Raw genomic sequence first — 15199 nt, forward strand, 5'->3', positions numbered from 1 at the left:
TATTTTAAATCACTACAAGTTGAACACAGTAAATATTATATGCCATTTACGAAAAGTATAATGTTGATTGAAACCATGGAAGAAAGTAAAAGAAGCTATATGGAATCATTCTGCGATTTTACCATCAATATCTATAAACTATGTTTTGGAATTACCATACTAAATAATAAAAATGCCAATTCGGGGGAGACTAATAATATATTTTATGAACAATTGCTGAATGATTTTAAGGATATCAAAGAATATTTATTTAGATTAATCGAGAAAATTAAAACAAAAAATATAGAGCTCTTCAGAACTGCAAGTAATATAGTCATTATTTTGGAAAACCGGGATAAGTATCATAATGTTTTTAATGATTTAAAACGACTAGCGCATATAATCATGAATGAATTGAATAGATATGGAATTAAATACTGTAAACCAAACCTATATAAATTTTTATTTTTTAATAATATATATTACAGTGAATTTGGAAATAAAAACTTCATCACAAAAGAAATAAAACAATTTTTAAATTATCAACAAAATCAAACTGTATATAAATATGATCATTATAATTTAAAGTTCTTATATACAAATTTTGTCGAAAACTCTCAAGTTTTCCAGTACTATGAAGATCGAATAATATTTTACTGGGAAGGAGAAAAGATTAATATTAAAAAATTTAATGATGCTGATAAATTATTCATATTAAGCCCTGACTTTTTATATGCATTTTATGATATTTATTTCAAATATTATGTAGCTGCATATTTTTACGAACTCAAAAAATTGTGGGATTTTATAACACATGACAATTACAATTCGGAGGAAAATATAACAACCACTTTTAATGAAGAAAAATTTCCAGAAAGTTTAAGGTCATTTATAATTAAAGTTAAAGACTTATTTACCAATTTATTAACAAGTGCTCGTAAATGTGAAGATAAAAATAAAGTATTTGAGTTTAAAGTTAAAAATTTGTTTCAAAGTATTGAATTACAATTTAATGAGTTTGGTTTTGTTTTTGATTACAAGTTAAAACAAAATGAAGTTTATACAAACGATAAATTTACGAAAATATCACAGGAATTATCATCTAAAGTAAAACAACTGTATGATAATTATTACTTATTAGTTAACCCTAGACCACAGCTCATTGTATAAGAAAATAAATTACCGCTTATAAGCCTATTAATATCAATGTGTTTTAAGTATGTATATTGAAAATATTTCAAATCCGAAATCCAGTATTTAAATAATTTAAAATATTTATATTGTATTCAATTAAAAATACTTTGGATGTACACTTTACCTTTAAGTATAGTTTGTAAATATCATTAGTTAGTGAAATTATAAGTATTTCCACATACCATTAGTTAAACAATTTATTGTATCATACTGTTTAATTTATAATATTAATTATGTAATCATAACATTCAAATTAGTATAATCAATTTCTACGAAATAAATAATAAATAATATGGATGCACAAAGCTATAAGACTACAATCGATCACTTACAACATGTCTACACAAACACGAATATAGCATTCCCTGAGTAACCATGATAAAATGACCTACGACAAAACATAGGACCGCTATTATTTTATAAATTAAAAATAAGCATAGCCTTTAACTCCCCGGCGCCAATCGAATGGCACGTCTGAAGTGATATCCTAAATACTTGACAACGTACTCACCTAGCATCGTAATGATCGATTCTGTCAACAGTGTACATAGTACATGTATCCAACTCTTATGGTTAATAAATCACTTAATATTTTTATTTATTTTCTAAATTCATTTTTCAATATAAAAATAAAAATAAATCTTGTACTCGAGCTTTAAATGAGATGGTTATATCAAATCAACAGCAAAGTGTATAAAGATACTAACGCTCTCATAAATAAGTAAGTTATAATTTTAATCGAAAATTGACGTAAGTATATATAACATTTTTTGTATGTATAGACAATATAGGAGTACATATTTGACTTAAGTATTGATTGGAGTAGATGTAGTCGACTATTTATTATTTTCCTTTTTGTTTTAAAATGTTAGCTCCATAGGTTTGTCTCTTGTCAATAATAATACTTAGATAATATAAATCTGAAAAATATGAATAGGTTTGTGATATTTGAAAATATAATAGAGGATACTAGTTTTTTTCAGAGTTAATTTTGATTTGTTATTTAGATGACCAATTCAATTTTATTTTATTAATTTTTTAATTCGTCAGAAATTGATACTGGGTCATTATCAGGAGAAGTGATTGCTGTATCATCAGCATATATGTTGCCATAATCATATTTTTCTTATTTATCATGTAGCCTGTAGCCTGTAAAAATGTTAAATATGTCGCTTCTTTGTGACACTCATACCTATGTACAAAATTAAGACGATAATTAATTAAGCTTTCGAACTACAAAAGTACAAATTCTAAAATAAGGTTTAATTATTAAGTAGTATGAGGCAGGTAAGAAACTTTTTGAGTTTAATCTTTTTTACCATATGTAGTCAAAAGCATACGATACATCTAAAAATCACCAGAACAGTTTTGTTTTATTTTTTTTTTAACGTTGAGGATATTAGATATGTTAGCCTATAGGTTAGATTAGGTACCTTAGGATTACTATTTGATGTAGTTGATGTACTGTAAAGTGTCTAGTCTTAAAACCAAGTTGAGAGTTGGAAATAATATTTTGTGCTTATAAATTGAGTCTTACTCTATTGCGTATAACTTTTTCAAATAATTTTCTCTGAGTTGGTAATAGACTGATTGCCGATTGGCCTGTAATAAGTTACTAAGTTTTTTAGTTTGTTTGGATAAGTATAATTGTTGATAGTTTCCAACTTATGAATAACACGAAATTGAAGCATGGAGTTGAAATGTAAGTAATTAGAACAAGATTTTTTTTTTTTGATTTTAGTATTTTATTTTATATTTGTTTTCTTTCGTATGTCAATACTATACTAACTACTATCACTGATCTATTAACATTTTGTACTGCAAATGCCGATATAAACCTATAATATAGTATATAATATGGATATAACCAGCCTTCAAGAATCATCTTACATCGTATAAACTGATTAAACACACTCTATTCAAGTGTTTGTATTTTATATATTTATTATTTTCAAATCATGATCATTTTTAACTTTTTGAGCTTTTCAACTCCAAAATCGTGAATTCAAATTATATTATCCTATTTTTTTCAGGTAAACATGTAAAATGATTATTGATATAGGAGCTTACATTTAATAATTGTTCAGGTAAAAAAGTTATTCGTTTAGGAGTTAACATTTGGCCGTATTATTAACATTGGTTATTAACTAATAAGGAAATAATTATTACAATAATTAATAATTATAAAATGTAGGTAAATAAGACTATTAAAATAACTTATTAAAATTCTCTTAATATTATATCCTGCTTTGCTAACTACTACGATTTACAACGCTGCGTGTTTTGAATGAATCAATACTCAAATTCAATAGAAAATATTATTATACTGTTATTTTGTTAGGCATGTTTATCTTAATATATAAATTCACTATTATAATGTTATCTGTAGTTGTGTTCATCCGTGTACGTTCGATAACCGTAATTGGAATTTCTAGTTTTCAATCTATTAGATGTGTTATCATAGAATAGATCTTTTCTATAGTGTTATTGTCTTACTCTTATTTCACATTTTCGAGTGACGAATATTTGTAAAATAAAATCTTAGAATTAAATTTTTGTTATACGATCGTTAATTATATGGAGTAATATAATATATATTCAGGATTTAGGACAATTAAAAGCCATAATGTTTAAAATATTAAAAAATAAAATCAAGGGGGCTAGTTTAGGGCCACTGATTTTTCTTAGAAGGCCAGGCCTCCTAAAACCTTCCCTATTGACGACGCAGGTACTTGTCACACTCACTCGACTACTTAATAACGCGTAACTTTAGTCGCGATAACAAAATAATATTATATTTATTTGTATTGCTTACCTATACTTTAACGTATGCATCAATTTTGCCATTTAATATTGTTGGATTGTCATATTGAATATTCTATATTGTGAGTAGAACGTTAATCAAGTCTCAATTATGCATGTACATTATTTTTTTAATCGTTTATTGTTTACGATGCTTATAATTTATTACTTATTAGTTATTACCTACTTATTGGGTGCAACGAGTAAATGTTGAGTAAGCTACAAAAGAAATATAATAGCGGAAAAACGTGAAAGCTTTTCACATTGAAAACGCCTGAACATGAATATATAGTTAAAATAGAAACGACAATATAATATATAATATATTATTTTTGTTATGCATTAAGAAGAACTCTGGGCCATTCACGCTTCAGACGTCTGTCTGAAGTTACCCGGAAGTTAATTTGATTGAAACTGAGCGATTAGGCTGTTGGAATAATGTTCCGTTTTGGAATGGAAACATAAGCAAAATGTACGTGTAGTCGTGTAGTAGAGATTCTTAGACCGTTGAGCAATGATGTGTTGGATGACGTGCTATAAGGGGCATTGGCATCTTATCTCTATGGTACTTGTATACTTATAAATTATAATTTTAGGTTTATTATCTTGTAATTAAGTTGCATTATAACTTATTACTCGTGTAGTCTTATTGTCAATAATTGCGATCACGATGTGTAGTGTATGCTTTACGAGTAGATACAATAAAAATAAATAGATATCATTTTAATTATGGAGTTGAATAGACTTAAATACCTAATCGTTTCATTGAAGTAAATAAATTAGAGATACGCGGTAGCATTGATTATAGAACTATCATTCAATAATTAATGGTAGCAACTATATTAATAATAAATAATAACATTCCAGCGACCGTGATTTCTGACGGTCTAGTTCAGACAATTCCTTATGTACATAAACCTAGTAGGTATGTATAGTGTATTACCTACTCCATTACATTACGTCATTACAGTAAAACAATAAGATATTTATAAAATAGACAGTAGTTGTTTATTAAGTACTCTTTGGCCTTTACAATAGTTAGAACTCTAGCGGCAATAGGTAAGTAGTTATTGCAAGAAAGGGTATTTGATTTACAGCACAATTTATTCATACTTTAATATAAAATGTTAAAATATTATGCTCAAATAAATTACTCATGTCTCATACCTATGATAAGTGGGTGAGCTTGAGATAAATTTCACATTTGCTGAAAATGTAACTCATTTTCTGAGGAAGCCATCAACTCGCCGTCAAATTGTATTTTGAATTTTGATTAATATCCTCTGAAAATGTTCGCTACTACCTACCATAGATATTCTTCAATAGGTTCCATGAATCTATAACTATACTACGCAATTGAGTTAGTCTATTTATTTATTTATTTTTTTTTTTTTAATGGATACTACTCGTACTAGATGTTTTATATAGTAAATAATAGTTATGTACAAATACTACAAATGTCCTTGTCCCCTGGCCTTTTTACGCGCAAATTACAAATTACAGCTGTTATCTCCCTGTTACTCTCAGAGGTCACTCATTCTGATAAAATTTTACATCGTTCACTCACAAATCACGATAATCGGCACTGTGTTGATAATAATATTATTTATTATTTAAACAGTGTCGATTGTCGAGTGTCGAGCTTATAAATTGACACTACAGACTATCGGCGAACGGTATTTTAAGTTATTTGTTTATCATCTAAGTTTATTATCATATTATGTTAAATATTAATTAAAAATTTTATCATTGTAATTGTAGAGTTGAGCGTGTTAAAGTGTAATTCCGTTGTTAATTGTCATACATTTCTACACTCATCTACTAACTGCCAGCATTATATTTTACTAATTGTTACTTTTTAGTTACTTTCGTTAATTTGTTTCATTACAATTATTACTATTGTTTTTTCGTAAATCGTAAAATTGAATTATACCATCAATCCCACTATGAGTATTTTCAGCATCGTCGAACAAGCACCTCCCATCGAAGTGTTCCATCTGGTGAAATTGTTTAATGAAGACGACAATCCATCAAAAGTAAATTTGTCCATTGGGGGTATGTAAATTTTGATTATTATCTGCTACCAATTTATATTGACAATTTTTTCAATTTTACAGCATACAGGACAAATGAAGGCAAACCATATTATATGCCTGTTGTGAAAAAGGCTGAAAGCGTGGTACTTGAAAGTACATCTAATCATGAGTATTTACCCATATTGGGCTTAGAATCGTTTACCAAAGCTGCATCGCAACTCCTACTAGGTGATATCGCTGAACGACAAGAAGAAGGATCTGTAATAATTTATATTTATACTATTTTGTTTAAGAAAAAATCAATATGATAGATAATTATTAGATGATCTTAAGTTAAAGTCACAATGCTTATTTATTCATAATTTTTAAATGATTTAATACAACAAAAGTTAAAAATACCTATTAATGTTTCCACATGAAAACTAGTGCATAAATTAAATTAATTTTGCTTAGGTTACTCAAATTAATTAATATGGTATAAAATATTTTGATAAATTAATATTTCTTTTTCCACTATTGACTCAAAAATGATTGAATTATTTTAAATAAAAGTTATATCAATAGATTATTTGAGATTAAGAGGTTTGTAGGTTTGTTTTTCAATTTCTATAATGTGATGGCTCACTCAAACATTTTCTTTTGCCTCAAGAAAATCAAGTATGTTTTTTTTGTATATTTATAGAGTTGCTATAAGTTACAGATAATAGAATAGTGATCATGATTGGATATAATTTCTGTATTGTATCAAATTGTTATTTAAATTATCTAATAGCTATTCTACATAGATGTATAATTGGGTAACAACTATTATATAAATTATAAAAGATATAAAAAATGTATGATTAGAGCTTATAGAGTTAAGTCAGTTTTTTAGAGTGATTTGTCTGTTATTAATAATATCAAAAACATCTCATATTCATTTATCTCTACTAGAAATTAATTAAACGTAAGAAAAAAAAGTAACTTCCATCTAGATTTAATTTATAGCTAGGTATTACAGTCTGTATTTTATGTACAAAAGGTACAAAGTTATAGAACATTGAAATTTAAAAAATAGTCTTATACAGTTATACTATAGATTAAATATACTTAGTATATTTAATCTTTAATTATACCCACTTAATTATTTATTATCAATATTCCCAATTTTGAAGCTGTAAAGATTATTTTAATACAATTAAAAAAAGAACTATTTTATTTTATACAACTTTTCAATAACTATAATTACTTATTTTAATTTATAAATTATAACTTATAGTTTGAATATCAGACACATTTTACTCCTCAAGTTTTAAGACATTTTTTTCTCAGATTAGAACCATTTTGATTTATATTATAATATTTAAATGGTAAAAGTGACAGTGAAAAATATTTATAATTATTAATTAAAAAAAAAAATATATGTGCAGCTATGAAATTAAAAAAAGGGAAAAATAGGTTACCAATTTATTGTATAGTAGGTATCTATCATTAAGTAAGTCACTGAAATATGTGTTAAATTTGAATTCAATAATTAATTATTGCATATGAAAAATGAAGATGGTCTGTTAGTCTATATTATTAAATAATTTTTATTATCATTAAATAGTAATTTATTTTATTATTAGTAATACATGATAATGTTGGTTAAAATAAAAATTAGGCAAATACTTTACATTTAATGTTCTGTGGGTGACTGTTACAAGTGAGATAAATTTGAATTCAATGATATATAATTATATATGAAAAATATGAGTGGAGTTTTTTCAAGAATTTTGACTTAAAACATATTTTATTTTTTTTATTCATATTTTTAAAGAAAAAAACTAAAAAATTCAAAATATTTTGAAAATTGCATGTATTTATAGATATCCATTTTTATATAATCACAGAAAACTAAACCAATTTTATCAAAAACTACTTTTACTAAAAAATTCCTGTTTTTCCTACATTAATTTTATCTAATTTTCATAATTATTGAGAAATGTACTGGTAATTGTTTTGTTCTTGATATTTTAAAGTATCACTTTGATCCAATTTGCTACAGAAATTACTTTCAAGGTTGAAAATCAAAGTATTTTTACTGCTCCAAAATGTGATGACTGACACATTGTAAAATCAATACATTCACCGCTCTGTTCAGAATCTAAAAGTAGGTATGATGTAATTATTAATTTATATTATTAATTGAAATTTCCATACTTATATACTTATATCAACAGTAACTGTTCACTATTATATGTATATCTTCTAATAGTCAATGCCAGTCTTATTGTGGTCATCTCAGTAATTTATAAGATAATCAATAGTTAGTCGCCAAATTTACAGTCCATAGACCATAAGTAACTGTATGTGAAATATACACGCATAGTATTAATAGTATTATACATAAAAATAATATTTCTATTACTACAAATATGAAATTGTCTATTTACTATGGCAATAGTTTGTAATACATTTATAAGTTAATTTTATTAGTGGGAATTCAAAAGTACTATTAGATATTATAGATGTTATAGGAATGTTGAACTGTTGGAGTACTATCAGTTACCATTAAAATATGACGCATTAAGTCACAAGAAATGATTACTAAGATTTTAATTAGAAAGAAAAATGTATTATGAAATGCTATACCTTCAGGCTAAAAATATTCCTAACTCAGTATACTAAATGAAATGAATATAATTAGGTTTCAACTATAATAATTTTTTCATAAAACTCTGTTGCATTTAACTTTTTAATATGTTTACAACAAATAAGAATAATTATTGTAAATATAAATTTTAAATTTGTTAATTATATACAATTACAACACCAGTTAATATTTACTTTTCACCATAACTAATATCACTAATTTTTAATAGCCGCTAAAAAAAACTTAATAATGTTGTAATTGTCAAATTTTCATAATATTTATAAATAACAATCTTTGTTAATAAAAATAAAATACCACAAATGAGTAGAGTAGCTTGATAATATCTTGCTTCTTTAAAAGTATATTTTTATTTATATTCTAAGTATTTCTAGACTTTAATTGAGTATATAATATATTTATATTAAATTTTAATATGTAATTTACATGTTAGTGTGGTACATAATTCATTGTTAAAATATTCAAACGTTATAAAATGTTTGTTTTTTTTTTAAGTTTTTGAACCATATAATAAGCTATATTTTTATTAAATGAATATGTAACTTGAATTGAAAATATCATTATCTATCTTCTTTAAATGCTAAGAAGAAATTTTTATTCTTTATAAATTATTTTAAATATGCTTAAATAATAATATTATGATGAACATTTAATGTTTCATTAAATAAATCAATGGTAACTTATAATATAGATTAATTGACTTATACCATCATTGACTAGTATACTCTATTGTACTTTCTAAGTAAAATCATTAAAATACACTGTCACTTAACAAAAAAATTTTTGATAATTTTATTGTTCACTTGTGTGTGAATATAGAAAAGTAATTTTAGTAATTGTTAAAAAATTATAGGTGTGAGAATTTGTTACTTATATGTTATTTCTGACTAATATTTAGAATGGATTTACACATTAAGTTAATAACAACTAATGTGTATTTGTGCATATGTATTATAATTAGTGATGGGAAAAAACATGTTTATTATGATCTTGAACGTTTTTGGATTGTTCGTTGATAAACGTTAAACTTAAAATATCACAGATCAGAACAAAAAATTATAATTAATTAATTATATAATTCAAAAGTTTAGACAGTCCTAAAAACTTAAAGTTGTATTGAAAAATAAGGGAATAAAAATTTAGTCTCAAAAAGGGATTCCTACTTAATATATATAAATAATACAAAACATTAATAACTAGTACAATGAAAATCGATCAATTAATCAATAATTAATAGATAGTGTATGACATACAATTCCAAGTGCAGTTTTTAGCTAAAATCTCCAAGGTTAGGTCCAATTTATTTTAATTTGATAAATTTAAAAATAAAAAATAAATATTTGCTTGCTTTAAGCCTGTTAATTTTAATACATTTGTAAATGAATGGCTATTTTCTAATTTAAAAATAACCTTCAAACATTTATTATACAATATGAGTATATTTTATTTTGATTATAGTAACACATTTTAACAAATATTTTATCAAACTTAAATTCTCTAAATAACCTAACTTCTCCATCTTGAACATAATTATAGTGCATAGATACCATTATAAATGTATTCATGTTAATGATGGTATCAATTTTAAAAATGAAAAATATTTATATTAATTTATAATTTATATTATTTTAGATCTTTGGAGTTCAATCAATCAGTGGTTCTGGAGCACTTAGAGTGGGTGCAGAATTCTTAGTTAAACATTTGAAATGTACCACATTCTATTATTCAATACCAACTTGGGGTAATTATATGCATATACTGGTATTTTAAGTATTGTTGAATATAATATGAAATATAAAAATCAAGTTTCACATAAAAATATAAAATGTATTCATTTAACATTTTAATCATTAAATTTTTAGTCATACTCATTTTGTTTACTATATTAAAAGATGTAAATTTATACTTTTTATAATTCAAAATAATATTAAAAATTATGATTTATTATTTTTTATAAAAAAGTTTAAAAAGAGTTGGCTTAGGTTTATGAAATGTACATTTTTTAGTGGGAATATCATTGTTTTTAATGAATATTAGTTACTACAGAAATTCTCTATTAACAACGCTTAGTTATAATATTATAAAATTGAATCTGAATTGAATAGAATAATAAAATAGTTATTATTAAGACCATATACAAAAATATGCAAATGTATAAAATATATATAAATGCTTATTGATTACTCCATATTCAATATAATAAAATCAAGTTTAGACTATTCCATTAAATAATTTAACATTTTCATACTTTTGGACTATCTAAAATTTAAATTATGTTTCTCAGGTTAGAACATTGATCAAAAAAAAACTTTAAAGTTATTATAAAATATAAATTGTTTAAATGTAGCATGCAAATGGTATTTACCTATCTATTTACTTACAATTTTTGGTTTATGATAATGTGTAGATAGCACTTTAAATTTACAAGATATTCAATAATCTTTTTCAAATCATTCGCTATCAGCTATTAGATAAACATTTTTTTATTATTATTATTATTATTATAGTATAATATTATTTGTGCTGTTTGCATTATTAAAATATTATTATATTATTAACTAAGCTTATATTAGATGTGATATATACTGGGTAATTCTTTTATCAAATAACACTCATTATTTTAAATAAAACAACATTTTTTAATACATTTATAATTATAGTTATAATTGTTTCAGTTTTTTACTTTTTTGAATAAAAATATTTTTTGGAGTGTTTCAATCCATAAAAACTATAAATATGAAATTAGTTAATGCATTATAAATTTTGAACTTAAGCAAGCAAAGTAGTAGATTAACATTTTGCTACATATCTCCATAACACTCATTCTGCTCATTTAAACTTTAAATACTTATAAATTATAACTCAAAAACTACTTGTTAAATTTGATTTTTTATGTATCAAAATACTCATAATAATATTTTGTTTCAAAATATGATATTAAAAATATTGAAGAAAGAAGGGGAGGATTGTTTAAAAAACAAAAGTTTATTTTGCCACAAAACATTTGAAAATGTAATCTTTAAGTATAAATTTGTTATCAAAAAAAAAAAAAAAAAATTGGAGTTAAGCAAGTTTAAAGAATTACTCTGTAAATAAAAGCTTCTCTAATGTATTAAGCCAATGTCATTGATTCAAAATTTTGTTTAGAAAATCACCATTTGATTTTCATGACCAGTGGATTTCAAAATGCCAAAACTTATCGCTATTGGAATGAAGAAACAAAATCGCTCGATTTTGATGGATTTTGTGAAGATTTATCAAATGCACCAGAGAATTCAGTTATTATATTACATGGATGTGCTCATAATCCAACTGGCTTAGATCCGACTGAAGATCAATGGAAGAAAATTGCAGAAATTATAAAAGTCAGTATTAATATTCTTTTAGGTAGTTAGAAACAATAATCATGGAACTAAAACCTAGTGAAAAATCAAGATATTTAAAGAAAAAACATAAAGCTCCTAAAAATATATAATTTAAATTTTGAAGCTATATGAAGAATTATAATATTATGTTTTTATATATTTTTATCTATGGAATATTTTTTCTATAATTAATTATTTAACATACAAAATCTAATTTAATGTAGAGCCACCTCGATAGTCCGAACCCCCAATGATGTGGTAAACGTAGTAATCTGAACGACATAAGTATTCGTAGATACATATGTAGTTTGTTCGGAACTCTTCAGAAAGAAATTACAGACTATATAAGTTCTATTATCATGAAAAATTTATTTTATAATTCATTATGTTAAAGTTATTTATTATTTTTATAATTTAAAGTTCAATAAATTTAAAGGTTGTGGAAATAAAAATGAAAATCTTAGTCATTTGAATAGGTAATCTGTAAATGCTTTGGTAATCCGGATGATGTTTAGTCTGGATTCGACCAGACTATCAAAGCTCTACTGTATTATAAATTAAAAAAATAAAGTTCTAATATTTGTCTTTTTTAGGAACATAATTTAATACCATTCTTTGATAATGCTTACCAAGGATTTGCATCAGGAGATTTGGAAAAAGATGCCTGGTCTGTGCGATACTTCTTTAATCAAGGGTTTGAATTTTTATGTTCACAATCATTTGCTAAAAACTATGGACTTTATAGTAAATTTATAATAATAATAAATTATTTTCAACTTTTGAAACTAGCTTGTATTTTAATTAATAATGCATTTTGAAGATGAACGTGCTGGGAATCTTACTTTTGTACTGAATTCTGTGGAAAATATCAAAGCTGTAAAATCGCAGGTGACAATGATTGTAAGAGGAATGTACTCAAATCCACCAAACCATGGTGCACGTACTGTCAGCACAATATTAAATAATGATGAATTTAAAAACGAATGGTGAATTTTAAATAATATATTTTTTTAATTATTTTGCTGTAAATATTTATGATTGTATATGAGTATTATTCATGTATGTTTTATATTTAGGATGAATACTTTAAAGCTTATGACAGACAGGATTAAAGCTATGAGAAAAGCATTACGAGAAAATTTAGAAAAGCTTGGAACAATTGGAACATGGAATCATATAACTGATCAGATTGGGATGTTTTCCTATACAGGATTATCAGGTAAATTTTTAATTAAATCTCTGTTAAAATATTTTTTTAATTAAACTCATTTTAAATATTATAGAAAGTCATGTAGAATACTTACGGAACAAATATCATATTTATATGTTACGGTCAGGACGTATTAACATCTGTGGACTGAATACAAATAATATTCAATATGTAGCTGAAGCAATTACTGATACTTTATTAAATGTTACCAAGTAAAATAATAATGAAACCAAAACAAACAAATTATTTTTCATGCTTAATTCTATAGACTAGAAACATTTTTAATTTAATTTACCTAATAAATATTTATATAATTATGCTGATAGTTATATATTGTTTTATTATTATTTCAACTATCAATTTGTTAAATATTTGTTAATAATATTCTAATATTAAATAACTTGTTTCATTGATTAAAAACTACTACATAATAATAAGTATATTTTTTAGAGATGCAAATTTACCACAAATTTGATAATGGTAAATATTGTTTAATAGTTGACAAATAAATAAATTAAATAAAGCCAAATTCTTACAATTTTATAACAAAAGATTGATTTTTAAATTAAAAGGATTAAATAAAAAACACTTGAAAAATATACTGTACAAGTTTTTTGCATCTTTAATGTAACCTTGTGATAATAATTTGAACAATGTTGAGTATTCACCATTCAATAGCTATACCAAAATTTCTTATTTCAATAATTATTTATGTTTGACGTTTATGACAATAAATAGACTACTTTTGTAAATAAATTGTTAAAGTGTTAAATATTAAAATTTGAAAATTGTAGATTGTAGCTTAGTTTTAATAGATGATTAAATATTATATTAAGAATCTTCTAGTCTTAGTCTAACATTAATTTTAGTACCAATGTTTCTGTATTTGTATCAATAATGTCGACAAATATAATATATACCAAAAAATATAATGTATAGATTTTTTAACAGAGAAAACTGTAACATTCCAGTTTAGCATTTAACAATTGAAATAACATACTATGTTGTATCAATTCTTAAATTATTATTAAAGTAAGATTTGAAAAAAAAAAGTAAATGTATAGTAATATATTTGTAGATTTGAGAAAAATATTTAATATGTTTGTGCCTTTTACATTGCTATAAAACATTTAGCTAGATAAATTTCTCTATGAACAGTGAATTTAATATATTTTTTTAATTTCTTCTAATAACCAGCACAAGTTGCCAAAATCTATAAGAATTATTACAATACATATAAATAAAAATAATGCTTAAACACAGATAGTATTATCACCATTAAATTTGATAATAAGTTAATTAACTATTTGCTCATTATTTGCTCAATTATTTAAGCTAACAGAGTAACATCACTAAGTTGATTTAAAACACAGATACAATGTATGCACGAGTAATGAGGGGATTGGAAGCAATTATTTTTTTCCACTTATATCTCAGTTTGTTTGTTTAATATAAGAATTTAAACTTATCCTGTTTTTGACGTTGGGTTTACCAAGTGAAATAATAAGAATTTTGAAAACAGAAAACATAATTTTTTTTATAGTCAGTCCAATGTCATATTCTGTATTTTAAATCATATAACTATAATATTATTATTAACTTACATGCATTATTAATAAAAATAAATGAATGATTACTGATAACTACATAATGAATAAATAAATCAATAAATTATCTAAATTTAAAAATGATAATGCTGGTCAACATTACATATATTATCTATTGATTTATGAATAAAATTAGTTTCATATAATTTCTTCTTATATTATTTTCAGCCGTTCTCTGACTAAACTGTTGAAACCTTGTTCTTAAAATAAAATAATAATAGCAATTAAGTTTTAATTTCAAATCCATACATTTGGCGCTTATCGTTATCGCGGGTATTTGTACAACAACGCGATAATAATAAGCGTATGCGCAATTATGATAAGTTCGGTTATTTTGTGGATATGTTTAGCTTAATGGCCTTAATGGCTTATAC

General features: G+C 24.1%; 1 protein-coding gene across 1 annotated transcript; it reads left to right on the forward strand.

The window, feature by feature from the left end:
- The first annotated feature begins 5570 nt into the window (after positions 1-5570).
- On the forward strand, positions 5571-13443 carry LOC112590896 (aspartate aminotransferase, cytoplasmic). The gene is made up of 8 exons (XM_025334494.1): positions 5571-6030; positions 6093-6271; positions 10276-10384; positions 11791-12008; positions 12602-12752; positions 12829-12994; positions 13085-13227; positions 13292-13443. The coding sequence occupies exons 1-8, from the start codon at positions 5922-5924 to the stop codon at positions 13432-13434; spliced, it is 1218 nt and encodes a 405-aa protein (XP_025190279.1). The 5' UTR covers positions 5571-5921; the 3' UTR covers positions 13435-13443.
- The last annotated feature ends 1756 nt before the right edge of the window (positions 13444-15199 follow it).

The sequence above is a fragment of the Melanaphis sacchari genome, unplaced genomic scaffold (genome assembly GCF_002803265.2).
Source record: "Melanaphis sacchari strain LSU unplaced genomic scaffold, SCAv2.0 Contig122_pilon_pilon, whole genome shotgun sequence".
NCBI lineage: Eukaryota > Metazoa > Arthropoda > Insecta > Hemiptera > Aphididae > Melanaphis > Melanaphis sacchari.